Source organism: Oncorhynchus mykiss, chromosome 1 (assembly GCF_057628025.1).
Source record: "Oncorhynchus mykiss isolate SJ-2025 chromosome 1, ASM5762802v1, whole genome shotgun sequence".
Lineage (NCBI taxonomy): Eukaryota > Metazoa > Chordata > Actinopteri > Salmoniformes > Salmonidae > Oncorhynchus > Oncorhynchus mykiss.
Window position 1 is genome coordinate 66,428,736 of NC_143022.1, and position 12,259 is coordinate 66,440,994.

Below are 12,259 nucleotides of genomic sequence, written 5' to 3' on the forward strand. Positions count from 1 at the left end.
TTGAATCAGGCCAACAAATATTTTTATCATCATCCATTTAAATCTCAGCAACATATTTTGTATAACCTCTTATATAGTATTTTAGGCCCAGCTTTTGGAACTTTGGCTTTCCTGGATATAGTCACTATATTGTAATCACTGCATTAAATGGGTACAGATACAGCTTTAGAACAAAGTTCTACAGTATTAGAAAAATGTGATATACATGTGGATTATCTTGTTCCTGTAGTTTTTGTAAACACACTGGTAGGTTGATTAATAACCTAAACCAGATTACAGGCACTGGATACAGTGAGAAGCTTCCTCTTGTGCGGACAGCTTGATGAAAACCAGTCAATATTCAGGTCCCCAAGAAAGTAGACCTCTCTGTTTACATCACATACACTATCAAGTATTTCACATATATTATTTAGATACTGACTGTTAACACTTACTGGCCTATAGCAACACCCCTAAAGAAAAGGCTTTAGATGTGCCAGGTGAACCTGCAACCACCCTCTTCAATAACACTCGACATAAGACCTTCTCTAAGCATTACATGGTTCTGAATATATACAGCAACACCTCCCCCATAGGCATTCCTGTCTCTTCTATAGGTGTTACATCTTTGTATGGTTAATGCTGTATCATCAAACAAATTATCTAAGTGAGTCTCAGAAATGGCTAATATATGAACGTTATCTGATGTTAGCAAGTTATTGATTTCCTGAACCTTATTTCTAAAGCTACAAATAGTAATGTGGGCTATTTCCAGCACTTTCTTGGGTAGCTGATCAGAGATAGACATAATATGGAAAACAGCAAACAAAGCAAGACAAAAAAATATATATATACACTCAGCAGTCATTAATCAGTTGGTGTGTGTAAGTATGTGTGTGTGCTGCAGGGTTGATGCTACGAACCCATAGACTTTGCTCTCTCATCCCTTCCAGGCTTTTGGGAGGGAGGGTGGACAATGCTTACATCCGCTATGACAGGCTCAATGTCCCCACGCGCTCTGGCATCTTTCATGGCAGGGAGTTCTTTCCTCTTCTGGACAGTTTCAGGATAGTCCTCGTTGAGGAAGATGTACATTCCTCTCAAGTTCTTGGCTCTTTCCAGAACAGCTACCTTGTCCTTGAACTTCAGGAACTTGACTACTATTAGCCTGGGCATGTTACCATGGCCGGTGGTGGGTTTTCCAGTCCTGTGGGCACGCTCAACCTCAATCTTTTGTCAAATCATTGAGCTGACCATGGGAGAACTGCAAACTGTTCTTCAGCTCCTGGACCTCTCTGGTCAGGTCGTCCATTATTTTATTAAGAAAACTCTGCTAGCTTGACAGGCAGCTTGATAGGCAACTAGCTAGCAGCAAGGCTAGCTGCTATGCCAAGCAGCTCCTCAGATCCGGCCTTGGACAGCAGGATCACTGGACAGATAGTAGGGGTCCCAGCAACTGATACCAACCGCATCGCGGGATCCAAACTCCAAAAGTAGTTAGTTAGTCACCAAACCTTTTCAAAAGACTTTCAAAACATTCCAAAACAACAAACTTTCCAAAACAACAAACCAAGTTCTCCCGCGTTCCACATTCCGTTGGTATGAGGTTTTTTCTGTGGAATGCAGTGTTTGGTTTTCACCAGGCATAATGGGATCTATGTCGTGCAAAAAGATCACTCAAGTTTGCCAAAAAGCACCTGGAAGCACCTAGATGATCATCAAGAGTCTTGGAAGAATGTTCTATGGACAGATTATTCAAAAGTACAAATGGGTCACATTATGCCTGGTAGAAACTAAACACTGCATTCAACAATAAGAACTTCATACCAACGGTCAAGCATGGTGGTGGTAGTGTGATGGTTTGGGGATGCTTTGCTGCCTCAGGACCTGGACGACTTGCATAATAGAAGGAACCATGAATTCTGCTCTGTATCAGAGAATTCTACAGGAGAATGTCAGGCCACCCGTCTGTGAGCTGAAACAGAAGAAGAAGCAGAGCTGGGTCATGCAGCAAGGCAATGATCCAAAACACATAATCAAGTCTACATGAAAATTTCTAAAAAGCAAAAAAAAAAAGATGTCCAGACCCAATTGATATGTTGTGGCAGGACTTTAAACGAGCAGTTCATGCTTGAAAACAAACAAATGTCGCTGAGTTACAGCAGTTCTGCATAGAAGAGTGGGCCAAAATTCCTCCACAGTGACATGAGAGACTGATCAACAACTACTGGATGTGTTTGGCTGGAGTAATTGCAGCTAAAGGTGGCACAACCAGTTATTGATTGTAAGGGGACAATTACTTTTTCACACAGGGGCATTGGGTATTGCATAACTTTGTTTATGAAATAAATATGTAATTGTTGTGTTATTTGTTAATTCATGTTCCCTTTATCTAATATTAGGTTTTGGTAGAAGAGCTAATAACATTCAGTATCAAAAATATGCAAAAGTATAGAAAATGTGAAAGGTAGCAAATAATTTTTCACAGCACTATACATTCTTCAAATTCATTATTTTACACAATTTCTTATCACAGCACAGGCCAACCATGGTTGACCAATTCCCTGATCAAAATGGCTGACCTTCATACCATTATAAGAAGGTTCATGTCTATTCTAGAATTCAAATTCCTAATTCTATGAATGTGACCTGCAGAGCCAGAAGGATGGGCTAATGTCTGTCTCCCTAGCAACCAACCAGTGTCCAGTGTCATAGATGTGAAGGGCCAATGTACGACCCCCTAGCCTGCTAGGCTCCTGCCGGTGGAGAGACACCTACTGAAGAGTCAGAAAGTTTTTGTCTCTGAGTAGGGCTGTAGATTGACATGTGCAAGTGCAATGGTAAGGTGGGAGTGTCAGGGTATTTTCCAGCATCTATAAATCTCTTTAGTGCTGCCACTTACCTGCATGTAGAGAGCATGTCTAAGGCTGGACACAGTGGTTGTCTGGTTCGTTAGTCCCCATTGACTGGTGTTCACCCGTGTTCCCATTATCAAACAGTTGGGAGAAAAAGCTGCTTTTGAGTGTTGACACATCAAAGGCTGTAGATCTTCTGAGTGGCAACGGAGTGACAGGAGCATTCATGGGTATACTGATAATTAGGAGTACAAAACTAGGGTATTTGGTGCAGTGTGTGAAATGTTGTTAGAGTCACTGGCAGGGAATTCGTAACATGCAGTGGCTCATGAGATTTAAAGGGCAACTGCACTTCCTGATTTGGTCTCATTTTAGATTTGGTTCATAAAGAAATGCTAGCAGCCATGACTGAATTCAAACGTGAGTTGGTTTGGGGGTGTGGTTTGATGTGGGTGTCTCTTGTGTGTGTTCGCAGGTGGGAAGAGTTAGCCAAATTATTTCGCCAATAAACTTCAGCCGGCTCCTGTGCACACGTGGCAAAGTTGGCTCGACTTTGGATAGTCTATCTCTGGGGATAGTTAGGGACCATTAATAAATTACACAATGTAAATGGGACAATATTTTCATGTTGCCTTACTAATTTTGCACACCCAATTTTTCAGTTTTTGATTTGTTAAAAAAGTTTGAAATATCCAATAAATGTCGTTCCACTTCATGATTGTGTCCCACTTGTTGTTGATTCTTCACAAAAAAATACAGTTTTATATCTTTATGTTTGAAGCCTGAAATGTGGCAAAAGGTTGCAAAGTTCAAGGGGGCCGAATACTTTCGCAAGGCACTGTATCAATGATGTCGCTCTTGCTGCTGGTGATTCTCTGATTCACCTCTACGCAGACAACACCATTCTGTATACATCTGGCCCTTCTTTGGACACTATGCTAACAAACCTCCAAACGAGCTTCAATGCCATACAACTCTCCTTCCGTGGCTTCCAGCTGCTTTTAAATGCATGCTCTTCAACCGATTGCTGCCCGCACTCGCCCGCCTGACTAGCATCACTACTCTGGATGGTTCTGACTTAGAATATGTGAACAACTACAAATACCTAGGTGTCTGGTTAGACAGTAAACTCTCCTTCCAGGTTCACATTAAGCATCTACAATCCAAAATTAAATCTAGAATTGGCTTCCTATTTCGCAACAAAGCCTCCTTCACTCATGCTGCCAAACATACCCTCGTAAAACTGACTATCCTACCGATCCTTGACTTCGTCGTGTCATTTACAAAATAGCCTCCAACACTCTACTCAGCAAATTGGATGCAGTCCATCACAGTGCCACCTGTTTTGTCACCAATGCCCCATATACTACCCACCACTGCGACCTGTATGCTCTCATTGGCTGGCCCTCACTAAATATTCGTCGCCAAACCCACTGGCTCCAAGTCATCTACAAGTCTTTGCTTGGTAAAGCCCCGCCTTATCTCAGCTCACTGGTCACCATAGCAGCACCCACCCGTGGCACGCGCTCCAGTCGGTATATTTCACTGGTCATCCCCAAAGCCAACTCTTCCTTTAGACGCATTCCCTTCCAGTTCTCTGCTGCCAATGACTGGAACGAATTGCAAAAATCACTGAAGCTGGAGTCTTATATCTCCCCCTCTAACTTTAACCATCAGCTGTCAGTGCAGCTCACTGTACCTGTACACAACCAATCTGTAAATATCACACCCAACTACCTCATCCCCATATTGTTATTTATCCTATCCCATTATTTATCCTTTGCTTTATCTTGGCCAGGTTGCAGTTGTAAATTAGAACTCCACTGGCCTAGCTGGTTAAATAAAGTTGAAATAAAAACAATTAAAACAATTAAATGCTTTCAATATTTCAGCATTGTTCCCACCCTCTTTAGCCTTATCGGCACCCATCTCTTTAAGAGTTCAATGAAATTTTGTCGCTATCAGACTTGACATCAGACCTCCTTTGAGCAAAAAATACGAGAACATTTTCAATAAATTTCAATAAATAAATCTGATTTGGACACAGATTATACCAAACAAATGGGCTGCTCAATTTGCATCGGTTGGTATATGTCTATTGGTTGTCTGTGTCCGACAGAGGGGGGGGGGGGGGATCCTTCATGTTCTTTCTTGCACCATGTGTTTGAAACCATGTATGGAAAGGATTCAAAGGGTGAAAAGACAAGTTCATTTACATTTATTTGACACTCAATATTATTTTTCATCTATGATGAAGTCTCACACAAATATGGAGCTGTATTCTACAGCTCTCCATCTTTCTGTAGATATAAATGTTTACTAGTCTTCCTGGCCATCTCTGTATTGACTTTTAGCCCATATAATGCATCATGATGTGGTTATTATGAACTGTAAGACTTGTCTTATAATGGCTTATTATAAGTTCATAATTATCCTCAGTTTAAAAGTCCTACATAGAGACAACTTATTATAAACCTTAGGGTATTATAAGACATTATAACTCCTCATACATGTATGTGACAAATAATAAAGCATTACTATAGGATTTAGGTCAAGTATTGCCATAATTTCAAGCAGCTAAATGAATGTCTTCACAGATTTCAAAAGAGGACTGTTGAAAATATTTCAATTAGCGCTGTATCCCAAACATGTCTTTAACCCAAATCCCTAATCTGTTTGTCCAACACCTTTTCCGTTGCCCATAGCAGCAAAGGAAATGGGCACGTACCCTCCTGCTTCCTCTATCCAGAACCTCTGGTCTCTCATGTAACTTTATCAGCATGCTTCTATGGTCTGATTGAGGCACCATCCCACCCCTGACACCAGTGTAGCAAAGTTTAAAGAGGCAATCTGTGACTGCTCCACCAGTTTTTTGAATATTAAATGAATAATACCGGCCCATTGATTCTTGTAGAATATGACTTATAAATGCCCCATGACCTTAGTCAAACTGTCGTACCCCATCAGAACCTGAAATATAAGCTTATTTTTACTCCATTGTCTGTTAACAATGAAATTGTAAACAAACACTGTATAGCCTCAAAACACGGTTAACACTATCATTTTGATATCCTGCACGATCTGTCCTTGCATCCATAGCTCTATCTATGAATTTGAGAGTGGTTACATTTCTCCAGCCCCCCACAAAAGTGCCCACTTTGTTCATATTTGAAATGCAGATTGCCCCTTTAAGGTGGTCAAAGGGGAATTATGTAATTCCTTGTTAACTAACAAATATATTACCCCAAAAGACTATCACATACAAGTGAACATTTACCGAGCATTAATGACCTCAAATTGTTTTATTATTATTTTAATGGATGCAATCTCCCATTTTTTTTGTTGCTTTGCATAATAATATTTTCTCCCCGACTGCACAAAACACCAGGAAGAGATGGGCCATATCGCCCTGTTCAGTGAACAGTAGGCTATTTGGAGAGACAAAGGAAGTGTAGTCTAATCTTGTTATGACTCCCACGAACAGTAATAACACTGGTATAAACTAATGGAGGGCACTTGTCTCAAAGTCAAAGTTTAAATTGTTATTTTATTTCGACTCGCCATATAATTAAACACGCGTAGAAAGTAGACAACGGCCGTATCTCTGTCATGTCGGCTAAAAGCGGTACATGAGCCATTATTCATCCGTTCTGGTCCTCCGCTGAAGAGCTTTCCTGTGCGTAATCCCCGGATGAAGCTGTCATGGCTGCCATTCGCTGAGCTGTCAAGTCTACAAAAGAAATGTAAAAACCAACCGAAGTCTCGAACTATACATCGACGTAGTCCAATTGTATCGGAGCTTTACTCTGCGGTAAATATATTTCGGTTCACATATATTGATTGTATTAACTTTTTGTCATGCATGTTTTTCTTTCTACTTTCTCACATGAGCTGTTTATGTATATTTCATTCAAATCAATCAACTGGCATGTCAGCCAGCCGTCCAAAAGCTCATACTTCACAGTAAATGTTTTACCAGGCAGTGAGGCAAAGGTGATGATGAGTGATCGTCGAAGCAAAATATGAATTGCTTTAAAACAAATTAACGCGTTTGTTTGTTACATGTTAATGAAGCTTCTCAGTCAGTTTGTTTTGGTCAAGCCAAACAGCACAACAGAAATGGCTGATAGCTTTGGTCTAATGCAAAGTTAACAGTAACATACCGTAATAACCTTTTTTTTAACGGCAAGCAATCAATTTAGCGTTGAGTATTTTCTTCGATTGAGACCCATAGGTAACAGGTGGGATTGTTTACCTGTTTTAATTGCAAGTTTGGTCCGATTTTGTGAATTGTAGCAAGTCCTTTGGTCAGTCACATTGAACAACTTTGAGTGAATCATTTGAGTGAACAATAGCCTAATTGAGTTATACATTTCCCCTATAGTAAATAGTCTCAAATGTAAATAGGCTACATTGAATCTGCAACAGGTGGATCGTGAGATCATGCACTACACTGGCAATTAGTCACACAGGTAGGCTACAGAGCAGTTTTGAATTGAGAATATTGCTAGTTACTAACCTTATAGTGAAGACTACTGCACTACAGATTTGTCATGCCTGTGTCTGTGGTAAGAACAAAGGCAAACACAACATAATTCTAGTTGATATAATTGATTAACAGATCAGGATAATTTGATGACTATTTCAAACATGCATCCTAATATGTTATTTTCTCAGGTCTGGTCTCTGTGTGGGCTGTAGACTGTAGATTCTGAGGGGACATTTGCATATGGTCTTTGATGGTTGCCAGTTTATAATGAATTGCTGGCTTGCAAATCAACTGTCTATTGCTTATTTTACATCTGTTACAGGGGCCTGAATTGACATGGATCCAGCACATGCTGAATTAGATGTCCCTGCTGGAGGTAATATTAAAGTTATCGATGATGAGGACAACAATTGGCACAAACGACTCCGTCTCAGGAAAGCTGCCGTTCAGCCCCCAACTATGCAAAGTGAAGATAAGCATGGGCCGAAGAAGATAGAGGACAAGGAGAAAAGCACAGAGCAGAGGTATTTGAAGAAGACACCCTTTAAAACACAAAAGAGTCAACATGTGACAAAGGTTTATGGAAATATACTTAGGTTTAGATGTTTTGAATGCAACGGCAGCACAGAATTCAGCCCTAATGACTTACTGAGGCACTTTCAGGAAACTCACCCAGGAAGCCAACCAATCTTTCCTTGTGACGTGTGCAGTTTTATTACACAGGAATTCTCCCACCTTCAAGTTCACCAATTAGGCCACAGAGACACTTTTGTCAGCTGCAACATATGCAATGACAATGTCCAGCACACACTCTTGCAGCTCACCACACATTTAAACATGCACCACAGCTTGAATGGCCACTACACTTGCGAGAAGTGCAAGTTCTCCAGCAGAGATGTAGGATCATTTTTGGAGCATATGTATCTACATAACATGGAGCCGCAAGCAAGTGGCATTTCTGATCATTCAAATCCTGCTGACCAAGATTTGCAGCGACATCTCATGGCCAAAACAGCACAATTCCCCTTCAGTTGTCAGTTCTGTGACTTTATAGCGCATCGAAAAGGTATCATCACAAAGCACATGGCCACCGTCCATGGTAAAGCGACAAGCCAAAAAAATTCATCATCAAGACTGAAGCACGTGGTGACAAGGAGTACAGTGAGGGAAAATAACTGGATGTCACAAGGCTGTCTTTCTCTGTCGGGGGAAGGATTCCTGGATAAATATTGCAGACTGTCAAATCCAGAGAGGGCTTTGGAGGAGACCCAGCAATTTTTAGAGAAGTCTGTGCCTGCTGAAGCTCTTAAGACTGTACTTTCAAATGTACCCAAAGCCATCACTTCCTTTTCAAACTGTGACAACTGCATGATATCCAACCCTGGATTCCCAAACACAGGCAAGGACCTCACTGTCCTCATGCTCAAAAACAAGATTGCAGTTCCTCCGAATGGCACTACTGAAGCAATTGCTTTCAAAATTGTGGAAGGCAAAAAAGATTTGGTTCTCAAGGTTACACCATCAGCAACGCAAGAGACCTCTGACACAACAAAGACGTCATTGTGTGTCACTGAGCAGGAATCAGAGAATATTGCTTCTCAAACTAGTGCTGGGGACTCCAATGCAAATGGATGCCAATCAAATTCAAGTATCCCTCCAAAGACCAAGCCACCCAGTTGTCCAGGATCATTCTTGACACCAAATGATGTTGCCACTATTTCAACCCTAAACGAGTTAGTAAAATATGATCAAACTCAAGAAAATAGAGAGAACCAAGAAACAAGGGTTGGCCAAATGCACAGAAATGATGCAGAACCCAAAGATGTAAATCACTGTGAAGATACGGCAGAGGAAATCAAAATGTCGAAGTTGCCAAAGGAGAAAAGTAAAAAAGAGCAAAAATCCTTTCCTGAAACTCTGCGCTCTTCCAAGACTATGGGGGACAAAAAAAGGGTGAGAAAGAAAGTGGTCGGCCCTAAAACTGTAGAGAAAAAATCATCACCAACATTAGAGCTCCTCCTGAAGAAGAACCCAGTCAAGGAAATGCAGTGGATGCCACAAGGTCCTCTTCCCCTGTTAGGACGAGGTTTGCTGAATGATTTCCATAGACTAGAGCACCCACAGAAAACTTTGGAAAAGTCGCATCAATTTCTTAAAAGAGCACTGTCAGCTGAAAATGGCAAAAAGAAGCAGTCCAAATGTCCCAAGACAGACCAGAAACAGAACTCCAAAGTGGTCACTAGGTCGTCAACGTCAGAGGGAGGCCTTATTCCAAACCCTGGGCATTTCAGCCCCAGAGGTAACAACCTTAATAAGATTTTAGTTCCTCCCAATTGCACTACAGAGGCCATGGGTTTAAAAATGGTGGACGGGAAAAAACATTTGGTTCTTAAGGTTATACCATCAACAATGCAAGAGACCTCTGACAAAACAAAGGCATCCTTGCATTCCATTGAGACTAAGGAAGACCACACCACATCTAAAACTTGCACTACGAGCCAGAACAGTTTAGTCGTGGTCGATAATTCTCATGTCCTGGATGGCCAAGATTGTCCAAGGTTAGGCTTACCTCGTGTATCTAATGGAGCCAAATCAGCTGGAAATGATTTGGGCCAGATGACGGAGGAGAAGTTGGAGGCTGTGAACTATGACCCAGAAGGGGTTGGAACTACAGAAGCTCAGGTCACCATGATGTCTCCCTCCCCCATACTCCATTTCCTTACTTCCCCACAAGGTAATCAAAACTATCTTACTGAAATGTATAAAACCTGATTTGTTAAATGTATTTCCAAATATTTACTTCTCGTTACCTGTCATGCATGACTCTGTCCATGCCACTCTATGCTTTATCGATAGACAATAAATGGAGTCAACATTCCTGTAGCAGTTCACTTCCCTTTTTTACTGGACTAATTGTGCTTTGTTCTCGTGTTGAATATTTCAACAGGTATAACAAACTTGTCAGAGAATCCGGTCGACACTCCAGACATTTGTTTGCAGGACGTTCCTCCCAATACCACGCTAAGAGATGTAGGACAGCAGGAGGGCTTTGACAGGATTTGCCTCTCACCACAGACAAGTGAACAGACAGTTAAAGGAAAAAGGTGGTGTGAACCGTCCACAGAAGACTCTCCTGAGCCACTCTCAAAAGCCTTCAGGAAAGTTGTGGGAGAAGAAGAGGCCTCACTAGCAGCCGCGCATCAATGGGAGCCAGGCCCTAGAGATGTGGAGAGGACCCTGAAGCTGTTGCCATTAAGTCCCACTCAACTCATAACACGTCCAAGAGGAGACCAGCCTGTTGTCGTGCTAAATCACCCAGACACAGACATTCCAGAGGTCAAAAATATAATGGAAACAGTCCACAGGTACAAAGGAGAGGTCCAAAAAGTAGTGCTGTCTCGGAAAACATTGAAGGCCCTTGCAGCCGTGGGTCGTGATATGTTTAGGGCAAATGCCCCGGCGATTGAACGTGTGTGCCCTGAGAGCAGAGTGAAAGAGAGATTCATCTTGAAAATGAAGCTGAAAAAGATGAGCAGAAAGAAGTACAAAGTGGTGAACGCAGTCCCGCGCAGCACTGAGCCTCTATTAAGATTTAGCTGCTGGTTTTGTGGCCGAGCCTTCAGTGATCAGGAGGTCTGGATTGGCCATGGCCAGCGCCATCTGATGGAATCTACTAGAGAGTGGGAGAAGCTGGAAAGTGAAAAGTCATAAATGTCACCTACACTGGATGCAAAGTTGAGAAAGGTGCCCCTGTACAAAACCAATGGACAGAAAAGATACTAGATGGAAATTATCTTTAATTTATTAGAGAAATATGTTGCTAATAAGGACTTAATAAGTGTCCCAAATCAATATAACTTAATGTGAGTTCTTCCAAAGTACAGGCCTCAAATAATAGGGCTCTAGTCATTTTTGCATTTTCCGTTGCTCAAATCAAAGTATTTAATTTGAAACCTACTTATGCTTCAGTGCTATCATTGTTTTAGATTGGATGCAATCTATTTGTTGTTTCAGTTATTGTCTAGCCAAGTTGCAATGCTATTTAAGTTGACCAAAGTACACTGTCATAAGGCATTTTTCACAGAACACTGTAATAAGGACACAAATTAGACACACTCAGAAGCTGAAAATGTAATGTTATACGGGTATGTATAGTGTGTGTGCTAAGATGATTCATTTGGGAGGGGATGGCAGGTTTGCCTTGTTACTAGGCTATACCAACATTGTTTAAAAAGCTATTTTATGTTTATTGCTGATTTGCAGATGTACACTGTTTTCTTTTTTTTTCTGTGATTGGTCATAGAAAAGAGTGAATGTGTTTGTATGCATATAGTACTTACCAAAAATATTAATGGTTTCAAATCTAGTAATTTTGTTAAGTTAGTCTGAGCTAGTAGCAGGAGTAGTCCAAAGAATATACCTCTTTATAATTTGTATAATATTGTATAGTATGGCTGACTGATGGCATTTGTGCATATATTTGAAATTATAATCTGTTTTTTAATTGCACTATGAACGGACAGTGAATATTTCTTTCCATTACTTCACTTTATGAATCTTATGACAGTCTTGATATGCATTTTCTTGCATGTATCCTTATGTACTGATGATCTCACGGCATCCATGGCAAGGGATACTTTTACAGTAGTTAGTCAGCCCAGGTCGAGGCCCAAATCACAAATACATGTAGCACATCTTTCTGAGCATACCCTTTCCTCTAGTCACCCATCATTTATTTCTTCAGATCAACAGAAAATAACTGGTTTGTAGGAGTATTGATAAGTCGGAGAAAGAAACACAATTCTAACCTAGAAAACATCTGTTTTTCCACCAAGTGCCTGACCTTTTCTGTTCCACAATGAATATGTATTTATCTTGACACACACCTGGTAGAATTATGTGTTGAACCGATCAATAAATACGAATAGTTAGAAAA

The 12,259-nt window shown here is 40.9% G+C and overlaps 1 protein-coding gene across 1 annotated transcript; it reads left to right on the forward strand.

Moving 5' to 3' along the window:
- Positions 1–6,212: 6,212 nt before the first annotated feature.
- LOC110526727 (uncharacterized) lies at positions 6,213–12,259 on the forward strand. The gene is made up of 3 exons (XM_021607888.3): positions 6,213–6,645; positions 7,646–10,057; positions 10,271–12,259. The coding sequence occupies exons 2-3, from the start codon at positions 7,660–7,662 to the stop codon at positions 11,032–11,034; spliced, it is 3,162 nt and encodes a 1,053-aa protein (XP_021463563.3). The 5' UTR covers positions 6,213–6,645; positions 7,646–7,659; the 3' UTR covers positions 11,035–12,259.

What these genes read in the sequence shown, in the direction of transcription:
- LOC110526727 (XM_021607888.3), top strand. Translation starts at nt 7,660, where the DNA reads ATGGATCCAGCACATGCTGAATTAGATGTCCCTGCTGGAGGTAATATT. An exon ending in TTTCCTTACTTCCCCACAAG is followed by an intron (nt 10,058 to 10,270) that starts GTAATCAAAACT and finishes ATATTTCAACAG; the next exon opens with GTATAACAAACTTGTCAGAG.